The 17,236-nt window shown below is 38.0% G+C and overlaps 1 protein-coding gene across 1 annotated transcript in view; it reads left to right on the forward strand.

Moving 5' to 3' along the window:
• LOC308038659 (nesprin-1-like) overlaps positions 1-17,236 on the forward strand; it is a gene marked incomplete at its 5' end in the record, with an annotated part of 67,573 nt that overhangs the window by 6,703 nt on the left and 43,634 nt on the right. Inside the window, 7 exons of the mRNA XM_080341436.1 lie at positions 3,011-3,107; positions 4,576-4,778; positions 9,196-9,360; positions 10,873-11,025; positions 12,944-13,117; positions 14,910-15,068; positions 17,039-17,203. Of these exons, the coding sequence (XP_080197562.1) occupies positions 3,011-3,107; positions 4,576-4,778; positions 9,196-9,360; positions 10,873-11,025; positions 12,944-13,117; positions 14,910-15,068; positions 17,039-17,203 (1,116 nt within the window). The remainder of the gene's footprint in view (positions 1-3,010; positions 3,108-4,575; positions 4,779-9,195; positions 9,361-10,872; positions 11,026-12,943; positions 13,118-14,909; positions 15,069-17,038; positions 17,204-17,236) is intronic.

Here is a 17,236-nt window from a genome sequence, read left to right on the forward strand (position 1 = left end):
CCCAAAGAGTGGTGGAGAACTGGAACAGGCTCCCCAGAGAGGTAGTCATGACCCCAAGCCTGACAGTCTTCAAAAAGATACTGGAAAACACCCTCAGACACATGGTATGAACTGTGGGGTTGACATATGCAGGGACAGGAGTTGGACTTGATGATCTTTGTGGGTCACTTCCGACTCAAGACATTCTATGATTCTGCATTAGGACATGAGGGATTCTTTCAAAAGCAGGACAGAGCTAAATACTTTTTCCCCTTCTGTCTAATCCATATGAGGAAAATTGCACAGGAAAATTCAGTTTGGAAATAATTCATACAGTTAAAGAAGCATTCAGAGCCAGGACACTGCCTAGAGAAAGGTATTGATGCCCTCACACTTTTTAATGCTTTGGAAGAAAACTTCAAACTCAAGTTCCTCTAGAACTGAAGACATGTTCACACTTTTGCCTTTCTATGTTTATAGTTAGGAACACATAATTCAGGAGTTAAGCCTTGTTTTAGACAAGCTCTGCAAAATTTAGATGGTTATTTAAAATAATGGAGTTTGCTAGGGTGATGTGCAATAGCTAGTAGTTATAGTGCATTTGTATACTCTGTAAGACTAGCGCAGAAACTACTAGAACATGTCAAAGGAAACAATGAGGAAGTGGATAGCCTGACTTTGGGATCATTATTTTTTGCTTTAAAATGAACATTAAGTGGTGAATCTGTATGTTATTTTGCAATTGCCTCAGTTATTCTTGTGCTTAAGACCACTAATGCTGAGATGGTCATTAGGGGAAAGAAAATGCTTCCTTGGATCATTCATACATGTGCATCGCATCAATGTGAGAAAATTGGGACAAGAAGATAAATAGAGCTCTGTTTCAGGCCTGATGACCTTGACTTCTGCCTCCTTCGATGGAAAGAGACTTTATTTGCTTTGGCTTACCTGGGAACAATTTGATAGGATGAAGAGCCAAGTGTTATTCTTTCAGTAAATTAGGAGTCTTACGTAGGAATGCTATAGTCAGTACCTTGTAGTCAGTGACTATAATAGTAGGAGATAAAAATGTAATTGTTTGTCTGCCAAAGCAGACAGAAATGTCAGCATTCTAGGAACATGCGTAGTTAGGATCTGGATAGAACATATGCCTGGAAAATATTTATGTACTGTAGCTGAAAAATAACAGTGGTGGTTGTTACATTATTCCATCTTATTTTCACCTGTCTGTCATATACCAGAATTAAAGGTCAGTATAAATTGTACGCCAACGACCTGAAGAATTTACTGTACCAAAGTCTCAGCTGTAATGGAGACACTGGGTACAGTTATCCATGAATTTAACCCATGTTACTGTGTTTTGGCATTACTGTATTAACATTTTTTTAGCACCATATGCTATATGGATTTGGGAAAAGCTACATTATTTTCTTTGAGGGATCTTGTCAGATCAGAGAACATTAATCAATAAAATGTCAGTATTTATTTTTTTTTAATATTTCCAATTGCTCTTGAGATCAGTATTATATATAAGTAGTTTGATACAGTCTTTTACTTTCTCATATGAAGTCTTGCAGTTTTTGGTTCAGAGTAAAAAGCTTGTTTGTATGGGTTTGGCAAAAGTCAAAGTCAGGTGTTTGACACATAAGTCATAGTAAAGTATGTAGTTCTTTATACATGCCAGATATTTTTTTTTATCAGTAGAGCAGAGAAAAAAAAGGATTGTCCTTGACTTCTGGTTTCCTTGGTTATAAACACATTTCCAAATTACACACTAGATAACTGTAGTGATTGAACATAACTGCAAAATGTTTTAAGCTAGAAGATTTTTAGATATATACTGGCAGATTATTTTTTAAAACTGTTTTTAGTGTTTATGTAATGTCAGTTTATGAATACACAAAATCTCATTCTCCTCATCAAGGTACATTGAACTTTGATCTCATTTAAAATGTGGTTTTACCAAAATGACACTTGTACACATAGAATTTTGTCTATTCTGACACTCCAAAGCTTGTGTAGACCTGTGTGAGATGTACTTGCCTTAATGTTGTAGATCTGTAACTGAGAAGGCTTGGGAAGTAGTATAAGTTACAAAACCTTTCCAAAACTCTAGATAAGTACATTAGGCAAGGCGAAATAAAAACCTTGTAAAAAAGCAGATTTTTTTCCCTTTTTTAACAGTGGTAATGGAAGATACAATATGCTTTCATGATATAGAGATATATATATCACACTTAACCAGAGTAACACTTCTGAAAGGCATTTAAAAAAGAGTCAGTATCACTTGCCATGAGGGATAAAGAGGCATAAATGATAAAGAGCTGTAACTCTCGGACCAGAATATTTCCAGATAAAATATTCATTGTGCTGTAATAGCTAAAACATCACTCACAAAGGAAAAGCGCTGTGTCACTCTTTGGAAAAGCAGCATCTTTTTGTGCACTGTTTCCTCAGGTTTTTTTTTACCAATTACAAAGCAGATAAAGGAAACATGAAGAACAATTCTGATTTTTTTCATGTCTTACAGTGAAACCTGCCTATCTTCAAAGACTTAAAACAGGAGCAATTTTTAAAGTTTGACTGGATTTGATTTTTGTGGTGACCCATATGGATGAAGTTTTCTCTTTTATTAAAATGATCCACTTAGATGTCAGTGTAAAACAGCTTCCATTAAATAACTTTGAATGTGCAGAAAATGAGCAGTTAACTTAAAAATATTTTATGCTAGTGAGTTTTAGCAAGTCAGCAACTAGCAGACTAAGAATATATTAAATATTCTTTCCATATGCAAAGTAAATGAACTGTATTTATAAAAGGAGACGCTGCTGTACCATTTATTTTAAAAGGTGAAATTCATCTATTATTTTATAATGATGATAATTTAAATATTCTTTTATAATGGTGAAAAAAATGGAGGAATAATGAATTTAAAAGTTGTCATCATTGTCCTGATATAATTTAATGGAAATTATCCATATTCTTAATATCTACCTTTATTTTGTCTGTTGTATTTTTTTTTTCTTTTCAGTCTGTTATTGAAAATAGTAAGTTCTTTGAGCAGTATGAAGTTACTTACCAGATCTTGAAAAGAGCAGCTGAAATGTATGCCAAAGCAAATGGCTCAGGTAAATGCCTATATTTTTTTGTCATGGGGGCACCATTTTAGTCTCTTTACATAAAAGTATCCCCTACAAAGATCTCCTAATATTTATTTCTTCCATACAACAGAGCTGTACAGCAGCTGGAGTTCACTAGAGAGGCTATGGCCTCTGGTAGCAATTTAATATATTTTCTAGTATGAAGCCAGCAGGTACAGAGCAACCTATTTTCCTGGTGTTAAGATTTCTTAATCATCAGAAGAGGGTGTTAATTTTCAGACTTCCTATTGGGAGAAGTCCATGGTCCATGACAGCTTTTGGATTGTTTCAGTGCTGTTGACTTGACCCAAAAGTGTGTCAAAGATCAAATTAAGAGTAAAGAAGATCATGTTTTGGTGCCTGGAAATGTGCTCTGGATTGGCTTCATTTACTAGGAAAAAAAAAAAAAAGAAAGAATTGGTCCCAATATTGTAGTAGCAAAAGTATCCCCCAAATTATTGCGGATTCTTTGTTAAATGTGGAAACCTGTAAGAGGAACCCAAATGATAGTTGAATTATAGATATACATGAGAAAAATGTGTAGCTGATTCAATAACTGCCTCCTGTAATTACTGAACACTTCTGAGATCAGTGGCAATGCATGAGGCCATTACTTGACCTAGATAGTTACAGAGATGAGATTATTTTAATCTCTGCTGAGGAAATAACACAATAATGTCAGTGGAGGATTTCTGCAGCTGCTAATGTGGTTAGCAGATGTGGAGAGAAATGGATATCATGTTTTTGTTGTGAGATTTAAGCTGGTGATGGTGACACTGAAGTTTTATGAAACTAAACATTTTTTACAAGGTGTTCTTACAAAGAATAAAATTAATAGATTTATTCAATGCTATTACAAAATTAAATAACAAATTCTTTTATGAATTCTTTTATGAATTTTCTACATGTTGTATGAAGTGTCAGGACTCTCTTGAGTCCTTTTTCTTTTTTCTTTTTTTTTTCTTGAATGAGAACACACTTTATTGCCATGAGGAAAACACTAAAAATTAAATGGCAAAAATTAGCAGCAATTTGGTTTTCAAGTTGGTGGAAGGAAGATCAGGATTTCATTGAGTAGTCTTCAATTCAGATATAATATGTGTTTGTACATTGTACATCTCTATTATTTTCTGCATTTCTAAGGAAAATTTCTCTCTTGATTTCTTTTATTGCAGATTAGAAATTAATGCCACACTGAATATGCTGTGTGACTATTTTAATATAGCACTCATTTGATGTACTTTCCTTAGTCTTTAATTCACGGGTTTAATTTCTCAGTTGTAATTTTGCACTAAAATAAGGCTGTTAACTGAGAGTATGGATGTAAAAAAACCTACTGAAATAGAAGTTGCAGTAAAATATAATTTCCTGATGAGAATGGATAAGCATAATATAAAATTAAAATTTACGTAAATAATAATGAACCAAAATAATCAATGACTTTCCCATATCTCAGTGGAAGAAGTTGAGAATGTGATGAAATTCATGAATGACACAACAGCACAGTGGAGGAACCTCTCTGTAGAGGTGAGAAGTGTAAGAAGCATGTTGGAAGAAGTAATTGCTAATTGGGACAGATATAGCAGCACTGTGGCAGGTCTACAGGCTTGGCTGGAAGATGCTGAAAAAATGCTGAATCAACCTGAACATTCTAAAAAGGTATGCACTAATAGCAAATGTATCTGACTATTTTGTAAATTGTGAAACATGGGATGTATTTTTCCATTTGCTTAGGCTGTTTTACAAAATGTCATACAAGAGGGAGAGGGTTTTATTCAGTTTCTGGCATACTTTCTACATGAATCACAGCTGTTTCTATGTTTGCACATATAGCATGTACAAACAGAAATATACACACAATACAAACAGAATCACAGAATGTTAGGGATTGAAAGGGACCTTGGAAGGTCATCTAGTCCAATCCCCCTGCCAGAGCAGGAACACGTAGGTGGGGTTACACAGGAAGGTGTCCAGGCGGGTTTTGAAAGTCTTCAGAGAAAGAGACTCCACAACCTCCCTGGGCAGCCTGTTCCAGTGTTCTGTCACCCTCACTGTGAAGAAGTTTCTTCTCATATTTAAGTGGAACCTCCTGTGTTCCAGTTTGTACCCATTGCCCCTTGCCCCATCATTGGTTGTCACCAATAAGAGCCTGGCTCCATCTTCATAACACTCACACTTTACGAATCTATAAACATTAATGAGGTCACCCCTCAGTCTCCTCTTCTCCAAGCTGAAGAGACCCAGCTCCCTTAGCCTTTCCTCATAAGGGAGATGCTCCACTCCTTTAATCATCTTTGTTGCTCTGCGCTGGACTCTCTCCAGCAGTTCCCTGTCCTTCTGAGGGGCCCAGAACTGGACACAATATTCCAGGTGTGGTCTCACCAGGGCAGAGTAGAGGGGAAGGAGAACCTCTCTCGACCTACTAACCACTCCTCTTCTAATACACCCCAGGATGCCATTGGCCTTCTTGATCACAAGGGCACAGTGCTGGCTCATGGTCATCGTGTTGTCCACCAGGACCCCCAGTTCCCTTTCCCCTACACTGCTCTTCAACAGGTCGTTTACCAACTTACACTGGAACCTCGGGTTGTTCTTGCCCAGATGTAAGACTCTACACTTGCCCTTGTTCGATTGCATTGAATTTTTTGCCACCCAACTCTCCAGCCTGTCCAGGTCTCGCTGGATGGCACCACAGCCTTCTGGCATGTCAGCCACTCGTCCCAGTCTGGTGTCATCAGCAAACTTGTTGACAGTGCACTCACTCTATGCCCTCATCCAAGTTGTTGATGAATATCTTGAATAGTACTGGTCCCAGTACCGACCCTCGAGGGACTCCACTAGATACCGGCCTCCAACTGGACTCCGCCCCATTGACCACGACTCTCTGGCTTCCTTCCTTCAGCCAGTTCGTAGTCCACTTCACTACCTGATCATCCAGACCACACTTCCTCAGTTTAGCTGCAAGGATGCTGTGGGAAACTGTGTCAAATGCTTTACTCAAGTCAAGATAGACCACATCCACTGCTTTGCCATCATCTATCCATCACCTTTTCAGGGATGGAGGTGAGGTTGATCAGTCTGTAGTTACCTGGCTCCTCCTTCTTGCCCTTTTTGAAGACTGGAGTGACATTTGCTTTCCTCCAGTCCGCAGGCACCTCTCCCATTTCCCACGACTTGGCAAAGATGATGGAGTAGTCTAGTAGTGACCTCAGCCAGCTCCCTCTGCACCCGCAGGTGCAGCCCATCTGGACCCATGGATTTATGGATGTCCAGATTGCTCAATTGCTCCCTAACCCAGTCCTCATCAACCAAGGCAAACTCCTCCATTGTCCTGCCTTTCTCTGGGGCCTCAGGGGTATGGGGCTCCTCAGGACAGCCTCCGGCAGAGTAGACAGAGACAAAGAAGGGCCTACGTTGCTTCTAGTGTGGTTTTATCTGCCATGTATTTGAAAAAGATCTTTCTGTTGTCCTTGACCCCTCTCACCAGGTCTAATTCTAAGGAGGCCTTAGCTTTCCTAGTTGTCTCTCTACATCTTCTGCCTTATATTCTTCCCAAGTGGCCAGCCCATCCTTCCATGATCTGTCAACTCTCCTCTTCCACTTGAGTTTGCCCATCAGTTCCCTGTTTAACCAAGCAGGTCTCCTGGCTCTCTTCCTTGACCTCCTGTGTGTCAGGATGCTCTGATCTTGAGCTTGGAAGAAGCAATCCCTGAATGCTAACCAACTATCTTGGGCCCCTTTACCTTCAAGTACCCTTGCCCACAGGATTTCCCCTAGCAATTGCTTGAAGAGGTCAAAGTTGGCCCTACTGAAGTCCAGGGTTGCGATTCTGCTTGCTATTCTGTTCCTGCCACATGAGATCCTGAACTCCACCATCTCATGGTTGCTGCAGCCAAGACAGCCCTTAACCTTTATTACTTCAACCAGACCATCCTTGTTGGTGAGAATGAGATCCAGCAGTGCACCTCTCCTAGTTGGCTCATCCACCTTTTGCATCAGGAAGTTATCATCAATGCACTGGAGGAACCTCCTGTACTGTGGATGGCTGGCTGAGTAGTCCTTCCAGCAAACATCAGGGTAGTTAAAATCCCCCATGACAACCAGGGCCTGTAACTGTGAGGCTGCTCTCAGCTGTCTGTAGAAGTCCTCATCAACTTCCTCACCCTGATATGGTGGCCTGTAATAGACACCCACAACAGTATCGCCCCTGCCAGCCTGACCCTTAATTCTCATCCACAGACACTCAACTCGCTCCTCATCTGCCCCTGGACACTACTCGATACATTGTAGTTGCTGTCTCACTAAAGAGCAACTCTACCACCTCGCTTTGCTGGCCTGTCTTTTCTGAGGACATAGCCATCCATGACCGCATTCCAGTCATGTGAGCTGTCCCACTACATCTCTGTAATTGCCACCATATCATAATCTCCTGACCCAACACACAATGAAGAAAGGCATCATCTGTGATAACATGGTCAGAGGCATCTTTGGCATGAATATAGGGCAGTGGTATTACTCAGAGATAAGTATGTTACACGATTCACTCAAAGACAAACACAGCTTTTAACACCAAAGTGCATAGTCATGGCCTGTGTATGGAGACACTTAAAGAAAATTATTTTTTCCACTGATTTGTCCTACCACAGATGTCAGATTTCAATATTAGTTGCCTTCGCAAGCCAACATTATTAAATTGTGTTGTTATGTTTGATGGGTAAGTAATTAATCCATTTCTTTGGTGTTTTAGGAATCTTTTAGACAGTTTCTTTTGGGGACATGCAGTCATAAAGATAGTTTTGCTGTCTTTTTTTTTCTTTTTTTCTGTTCTAATATTAGAGTACAGAAGCAATGAGTTTTGTTTGTGAAACTTCAATAATGACCCAGATTGACTGGAATAATACTTCACTTAGTAGGTGCTACATTTCCACCCAATCCCAGCTCTTAACACCAAAGTATGGTTTCCATAGCTTCTAAGATAACAAACTGACGTCAGGTCAGGAGTGAGCATTTCAGGTTACATGACAGTATAATTATTGGTAAAAGTTTGTTAATTTAAATTGATGTAAAATAATGGAAAACAGTTTTTAAATAAAAATAAACCTGTGAAAATAATTCAGTAGACTGGTATAATATAGATACCAACAGTTATCATTACTGAGCAGGAAGGATGATCTCAGCTGATCAGGTTGATTTTAGCTTCTTGTTTTTTATGTAAGTAACTTGTGGCTACTCTTTCTCGCCTGAACAAAGTTGGCCTCATGATTCAGTCTATTGGGAACAGTCCTGGCCACATGTTGTCCATTGAATTGTGGATTGTTTGGGAGGAGCATAGCAGGGACAAGCCAAAACCATGTCAGAGAAGATGTGGACAATCATGGGACAGTGACTGATCCTGTTCTGTTTACTGGTATAGCTGTAGTCAGTGTCTGGAGATACCTGCCTCAAGAACAATTTCCCAGCCTCTTGAAGAGCAAAAAGGAAAGGAGGGGGCTGGTCTTTGTACCTGTCTACAAGATGCACAGAAGCATTTGACACTGTGGCTAGGATGTTTAGGCTGCTGCACTGGAACGGGGGAAAAAATCAGTGATAGCCGTTCCTTTCCCCTCCCCACTCATCTTCTCTGAGATAGAAAGAAGCAGCAATAATGAATGAGTCCTCTTAGGTCTTCTGGGATGCCAAACCCCGGAAAGATGCAGATGGTTCACAGAATCTCTCCACAGTCTGTATATGGCCCAGGTTACTATATCAGCCCATACCGCTTCAGGGCAAGACAGAAATTAGAGGAGTCCTAAAACTGTTTTCTGTTATGGAGCTTTCTCTTAAGGAAGAGTTCCATAAGTTTAACTGAACTTACTCATTGGAGTGAAATGAGCTGTAAGGAAACTGGTGGTAATTTTTAATCCCATAGTTTATATTCATGATTTTAATATCTTATATCTCATATGAAGAGCTTCGGAGGATGATTGTTCAAAGAGTTTTATCAAGCCATTAGCTAGTGATTAAATTCTAGTTTTATGCTTTAAGGTAAAGACTATTTGAAAGGGTTTCAGGAATGTGTTTTTATTTTGTCTTTCAGGATTTCTTCCGGCATTTACCTCATTGGATCCAACAGCATACAGCCATGAATGATGCTGGTAATTTTCTAATTGAAACATGTGATGAGACCATTTCCAGAGACCTCAAACAGCAGCTCCTGTTACTTAATGGAAGATGGAGAGAATTATTTATGCAAGTTAAGCAGGTATGTGGTTTTGCGCTTGTTACTTTTAAATATTTACATCATCATTTCCATGCAAGCAAGACAGATTTGTTCCACTAGCAGGACTATAGGACAACTTCCTAAAGTGCCTAACTGTTCAGCATTATTTAAATTAGAAATCAATCTCTGACAGCAGTTGACTTTATTAGGCCTATTCCTTTGTTTATCTTTTGGGGTATATAGCTTTTTATTTTTGGACATTTTCAGCTAGTATGATCTGCAGTTTTTCTTTACGCTCTTGATACAATGAATATTATTTACGCTTATCCACTACCATTCTTTGAAGAATATTATTTGGTTTAAGTAGCTAATGTTATTGTAAACTCTGTAAAACTAAAGAGTGAAAATGAATATTTTTATTACTCTTTAATGAAAATTACATTCAGTTATACTACTGCAGCAATAAGCAGGTACAATGCAAGTTAATTAGCTAAATGTTTTCCCCAAATCAGTCAAACATTGCTTCCAATCTAGTGTGAAAGGAGACACTGATAATAAAAGAAAAACACCTACTCTTTATCTCATGGAAGAGATTCAACTGATTGGAAAAAGAAGTGATGTTTCTCTATTTGCTCTTTAAAAAGCAAAGAGAAAATGAGATAAAATTACACAGAAGTGTTTCACACCTCATAAATACATTAGAAAATATCTTTGCTATGGTCAATATACATCTAATGATATTTTCCTTTTCCAGTGATTTTAAATAGCAGTTGACTATTTGAACATGCTGGATCTGTTTGGTTTTTTTTTTTACTAGCATGATTATTACCATTACAGTCAAGTTAAACTGAAAAAAACCCTTTTTTATTGTAGCTTTTCCAAACTGTTGACTAGAATGTTCTCAGGTTTTATTTACTGATGATCTTTAGGGTGATTCACTATGGAAACAGTAATGCCCAGGACATAAATGTCCCTTCCTCTACTTAAGCAGATTCTTTCATATGTTGTGATATGGTTTTACTCACTGACTTTTCACCAGTTCTGTCATACAGCTCATTCTAATATTCGTGTTTAGCCTTCCTTCAGCCAGCAGTTCTTTCATTGAAATTTCCCCATCCATCAGCTTTCCTAGGCTTTTCCTATTCTATTCTCTTTGCTGAATTTTCAAAATTGATACTGTTGGTAATGAGAAATGAATTCAGATGTTGATTCTAGGTTAGAAACAAATTAGTCTAGCATACCATGAAAGATCCAAACCTTAAAAAAGATTGACCTCTTGTATGAATGTTGTTCTTTTTAGTAACAGCACTTTCAAAACTAATGCAGGTGATTAGTGTCTAATGAATTTAGAAGATTAATTCTTAATATCTTGTATTTTATTGAATGTGCTTTTTCCAACAAACAATTAGACTGGAAATATGCTAATTCTCTTAAGTCATTACCTAATTGACAGACATCTAATTTTGGGGTGGTTTTGTTGTTTGTTTGTTTGTTTGTTTGTTTTGTTTGTTTTGGTTTGGTTTGGTTTTTTTGTTATACTTTGCATTTTCCTAGTATGCTCGAGCAGATGAGCTAGACAAAATGAGGAAGGAATACTTGGATGGTGTTGCCCATTTGACAGCTTTTATTGATGGAAGCAATAAGAAACTTTCAGCCCCTGTAGAAGTGTCTTTCCTTGAAGTCAAAATGTTTGTACAAGAGTTAGAAGTAAGTGTCTTCCTTCCATTCCTTTCTTTCTCCTTCATAAGAGTGAAACTAGTACTATTTAATTCTGAGACCATAAAATTATTTTAGTATACATTTCCACTATTATGCTATTTTGTAAAAACAGTTGTGCTTTTTTTTATTGTATCTGCTATAGCTGATATAAATCACTTTATGAGTGACATTTCCAAAACACCGTCCATCTGGATATTTTTTTCTGTGTAGTTTCAAATCACATTCAGTTGAGCTGACTGATACCCTTTGGCACAATTTTCATGCATTTGAAATACAGTCCATTATTCACTAAAATCAACAGTGAAAACAATTAATTATTGGAATACATATATTTTATCTCTTGAGATGAGACTTGTATCTCCCGTTAATGCATAAATGTCACAGTTGAAATATTTTTTTGAAACATTTGTTTCAGAATATTAAGCAGAAATTGCCTGCAATGGAAACTCAGTACAAAATGCTTACAAGAACAACTCAACTTGTTACAAAAGAAGTTTCCCAAGAGGAAGTGAATGAAATGCTTGGAACTTTGACAAGGATCAAAGAGCAGCTGAGCAAGGTTGCAGAATACTTTTTCTACTAGACATTGTTGACTGTTGAACTAATAAATAGTAAACTCATATATATAAATGCTCAGATATATACACTTGAGCGAATCATAGAATAGTTTGGGTTGGAAGGGGCCTTCAAAGGTCATTTAGTCCAACCCTCCTGCAATGAGCAGGGACATCTTCAAGTAGATCAGGTTGTTCAGAGCCCTGTCCAACCTGGCCTGGAATATTTCCAGGGATGAAGCATCTGCCACCTCTCTGGGCAACCTGTTCCAGTGTTTCACCACCCTCATTGTAAAAAATTTCTTCCTCATGTCTAGCCTCAGCCTCCTCTCTTTTAGTTTAAAACCATTACCCCTTGTCCTGTTGTAACAGGCCCCACTAAAAAGTCTGTCCCCATCTTCCTTATAGTCTTTTAATTACTGAAACGCTGCCATAAGTTCTCCCTGGAACCTTCTCTACTTCAGGATGAACAATCCCAACTCTCTCAGCCTGTCCTCACAGGAGAGGTATTCCAGCCCTCTGATCATTTTTATGGCCTCCTCCTGGACCCTCTCCAACAGGTCCATGTCTTTCCTGTACTGAGGACACCAGAGCTGGGCACAGGACTCCAGGTGGAGTCTCACCAGAGTGGAGCTGAGGGGCAGAATCAACTCCCTTGACCTGCTGGCCATGCTCTTTTTGGTGCAATCCAAGATACACTCGGCCTTCTGGGCTGCAAGCACATATTGCTGGCTCATGTCCCATCTTTCATCCACCAGTACCCCCAAGTCCTTCTCGGCAGGGCTGCTTTCAATCCGTTTATCACCCAGCCTGTATTGATACTGTGGGGTTGCCCCAATCCAGGTGCAGAACCTTGCCCTTGGCCTTGCTGAACCTCATGAGGTTCTCATGGGCCTGCTTCTCGAGCTTGTTCAGATTCCTCTGGATGGCATTCCATCCCTCAGGCATATCAACTGCACCACTCAGCTTGGTGTCATCTGCAGACTTGCTGAGGGTGCGCTTGATCCCGCTGTCTATGTCATTGATGAAGATATTAAGCAGTACTGGTCCCGGCACGGACCCCTGAGGGACACCGCTTGTTACCGCTGTCCATCTAGACATTGTGCGATTCACCACTAGATATATATTTATAGTAATAATAGATTGAGTTCAGGGTGGAGAAATGTTACTTTTTTTAGTCTTTACCATCCTTAAATGGAATATTGTTTTCTTTAGAAGTAATACAGGATCAGCATTGGTCTATCTTAAAAGAGGCAGGTAGCAAATATATAAACCCACATGCAGAGGAAGCTGCTATTTATCGGATTTTACAACTTTTTGTAATTATTTGTTTTCTTTAAAATGACAAAAAGGTTAAGGAGTATTCCTGTGCCCTGCTGTATGAATGCCAGCATCTGCTGTCTCCACTGGAAGAACTGGAGAAACAAATCACGCATTTTTATGAATCTCTTGAAAAAGTCAATGAAATTATTTCTATCCTGGATCCTGAAGCACAACCTACAACTGTTCTTAAACAAAAAGCCCAAGTAAGTTTCAAAAACATCTTACAAAGATCTGCTGCCTCTGAATATTTATGATTAATTTTTCAGGAAATTGAATTGCAACTTGGTAGAGCTGAGCAAATGTTTCTTCATATTCAGGCAACAAACATAACCTATCCTAAAGTCAACTCTAGCCATAAACATAAAAAGACTGAAACTTATGTTCCCTCCTACTGCCCATGGTTTCAATCCAAGAAATAAATACGAGATTTTTTTTTTCTTTTAATCGTGTGGAAATTGGACTGAAGTATCAGAAATACATTGTGATTTTATTAATCAGATGAAATAACATGACCAGGAGCTTCCCTATGTTTTCTTGGACAATTATGGAAGTTTCTTAGAAGCATGGAAGTTGTTTCTTCAAAGTGCATTGTAGTAGAACATTAACTTTTCTACCTGACCAATAAACATTTCATTCTGGAGGAATTAAGTGCTAGTCAGAACTCACTTGGAAAAGTAAACAAAAATATGAGGATTGTGGGATTTATCCTTGTGTGTGTGGTATATAGGCTAGAATTAGTCCCTCAGAATTGATGTTCACATTTCATTGGAGTTGGATTTGACAGATGGTATAATTAAATGGGTTTTTGTGGGAAGCTGAAATCTTTCAAAACTGTTTAGAGTCCTTTGCAAAAAGAAAAAAAAAATAGAACAAAGAAATTTCATTTTATGTGTGTGTCTATCTATCTATCTGTCTGTCTATCTATCCATCTATCTATCTATCTATCTATCTATCTATCTATCTATCTAAATATATATAAAATTTGTCCAAGCCTGTAATGATGCTGGAGATTAGCCCAGTAATTCAGCAAGAAGGGTCTTCTCTTGCAATGACTTCAAGCTTTGATTGCATTTGGGTAAAAAATGATCTGGTGATCTTGAATCAAGCCAGTCCATTTATCTTCTGACTAAATCGTGTTCTATTTATGAACACAATCTGAGTGACTTGTCTGGCCTGCAGGTTAAAGAGCAGCTCAAGAAAGTGCTTCTTTCCTCTGCTTCTGAAGGTTAACCTGACCCAGAATGGTAAAATAAAAAGACATGTTTCTTCTGGAGTTACTTGCCAACCAGGGAACCAAAATCTCCTCAGTTATCTGGAGGGTGCTGGTTTCTGCTGATAAGAGAGTAAACAGAGATTTCTTCTGAGGAATACAGTGTTCCTTCAATAGCAGAGCAGTTTCCTCTCTACATAATTTTTTTTTTAAACATTTTTTTCATCCTGTTCAACTACATGCATGTTTTCTTCTCTCCCTCTTCTTTTTTTTTAAAAATTAAAAAAAAAAAAAAAGATGTAATTCTCATTACTTAATGCCATTTACAATGAAATCTAAATTCCAATAGCTGACATGAAAGGTTAATTTGTTGAAAGGCAAGAAAGGTTAACATCTCAGCCTGCTACTGAGAGTTGTCATTCTTATGTATATTGCTTTCACTACTGCCTACTTACAGTTATACAATAAATATAGACATCCCATGAAGTCAAATCACAGAAAAAATTATTGACCTGCATTTTCTAAAATTACCTGAAAGGCTTGGGTGTGTGTCTGTGTCTTTTTTTATGAATAGCTAGAGCTCTATTTGGGTATAGAACTCTGGATACAAGGAGAAAGTTGTGTGGTCTGTGCTATTCCATATAATGTTTTGTGCGGTCTGTTTGTTGTGGTGCTTTGACCTTGTCTCTTTTGTTCTTGTTGTTAAAAAACATCTTCCTGTTATTTTGCCAAACATTTCTCTCCTTTGTTCCTGGCCAGGGTGGATATATGTTTTTTTCTTTCAGGATTTGGTAGCTTATCAAGAAAACTGCAAGAAGGATTTGTCCTTGATTGAGAGAAATAGTCAGAGTATCCTGCAGTGTGTGGCTTCTAGTGAAGTGTTACAGCATTTCCATCAGTCAACATTTCAGAAGAAAGTTACACAAGTTCAGATCACTTTTCAGGTAATTACGTCATGCCTTGGTGCATAGTTTTGAAAACTTGTTCATATACAGATGATCCATCATATCGGATCTCCATTTCATCACTCCATAGCTACTGTCCTAGAGAGCTCTCCTTTCTGGTGTCGAGGCATTAATTAAGAATTTGTCTGTTAGGTTATAAGTGGTCAGGGGGCTGATGATCATGTTCTCCGTACAGTTGTTCAGAGGTGGCCTTGCCTCAGAGGATCCAGGGATTTAAGGAAAACATTCACACCTCTTGGTCTCCTTTGGAATGAGGTGCCTGAAATCCAGCCTTTAGGGCTGCACTGGTGTTTGTTTCTCCTGACATTGTTATCTTGGCTAATTATTTGCTCCTATATTGCCATATATCCGCTTTCACATAAAACGTGGAAGATGGAAACTTTTGCAAATAGTACTATTGCTGAGCATTGTATTTCCTCAGACAGTGCAGTGGATTGTGAATATAGAAAGTTGCATATATGTATTTATTAATGCATATATGTATTTATTAATTTATTAATACATATATGTATTTATTAATGTAAAGATATGTACTTTGGACTACAATTCCCTTTATCTGTAGAAATCTATGTTATTATTAGCCATACTGACATTTTGGGGCTTACTCAGCCCCAGTCTAGCCCCCCATGTGAGCATGAAATTAACCCTTTTCTTGGAGTCAGATCTCCAGATGTTGAGTTCTATTAAATTTGCTTTCAGGCAAATATTATTCAGTATTAGGCTATCTAAACTGAATTTTAAGCTACAGAAAATCATCCAGCAGTAAAGACCTGACCCTGCAAGGTGGTTTTCAAAATTTGTGTTGTATTTTGTGGATTGCACTTAAAGATATATGGGTTTAGTTTTACAATTTAAAAAGAAATAATTTAAGTTTAGCTTATAGTAACAGAAGCAGATACAGTTGTATCCATGTTACTATGTTAAACGTTACTTATTCTGTTTCTGTGAAGATGGATGGTGATTTATCACTTTTCGTGTTAGGAAAAAAAAGCCATGCAATTTGGCATAAGCATACAAAATGTGGCATACCCAGAGTTAAAATATTTATGGATCCAGAAACTGGCATTTTCTTATGTAAATACATTCCTATATTATTCTGTTATTATACACACATTTTTATCGGGAAACTTTAAAAAGGCTTAGCAAGATGTTTAAGTTGAGAACTACAGATTTCATTAGCTCACTGTATAAAACCATTACAATTCCTTACACTGAATTTTGTAATCAGTGAAGATGGTATGATAAAGTATATGGTTAGTAAGCAGTGTTGAAATTACCTTGCTGCAGCTGAACTGCTGAACTGTTAATATCCCCTGGTAAATTTTGTTACTTGCTTACGGAATTGTGCTGGGACAGACTATGAAGCAGAATAATGAAGAGCTGTGACTAGGGCTTCAAAACAAGAGGATTTTAGGTCAGCAACTAAACCACAAAATTTGCTTTCTTTTTAGCGGATTTCTGCCTGGTTGCTTATCTGGCCTACTAGCATGATAATCATACAAACCTCCTCCAGGTCAGAAGACCTGTAGCGTGGAATTGTTTGGATCCATCAGTCAAACCACCTTCATGTAGAGTCATGTAGAGGAGGTAGACTGCTACTGGGAAAAATTGAATGGCAAGCTTTTAGCCATACCAGATGCTTTACATTTAAAAGCAGGCTGTAGGAAAGAAGCACTACCCAAATGGCAGGGGCATTCTGACGGTATCAGACACGTCTGTATTAGATAGGTATCTATTTTTATTTGAATGAAGGATGACATTAGCACAAGCCTTCATATGAGTATTAAAAATTGGAAAAATGGGAGCATGAAATGGAGAAGCTCTTGTGAATGGCATATATTTGAGAGAGTGACGGCAATCAACTGCATTTTTTTGTAAGAACATGGTAAAAGAGAGCAAATAAAAAACAGTGAGAAAGTGGCAGCTCATTTTCTTTGCTTATAACTCAGAATATGGTCAGGAAAGCTGGTGACTGGAGAAAAAACATAGAAGCAAATAGCCGTTTGATGAAGAAATTTGAGGAGTCTAGAGCAGAACTGGAGAAAGTAATACAGATTGCCAATTGTTGCTTAAAAGAAAAAGGAAATCCTGAAGAACTTCTCAGGAAACATAGCGTGAGTAAATTCTCTGACTTTCCTCATGGAAAT

Source organism: Nesoenas mayeri (genome assembly GCF_963082525.1).
Source record: "Nesoenas mayeri genome assembly, chromosome: 3".
Classification (NCBI taxonomy): Eukaryota; Metazoa; Chordata; class Aves; order Columbiformes; family Columbidae; genus Nesoenas; species Nesoenas mayeri.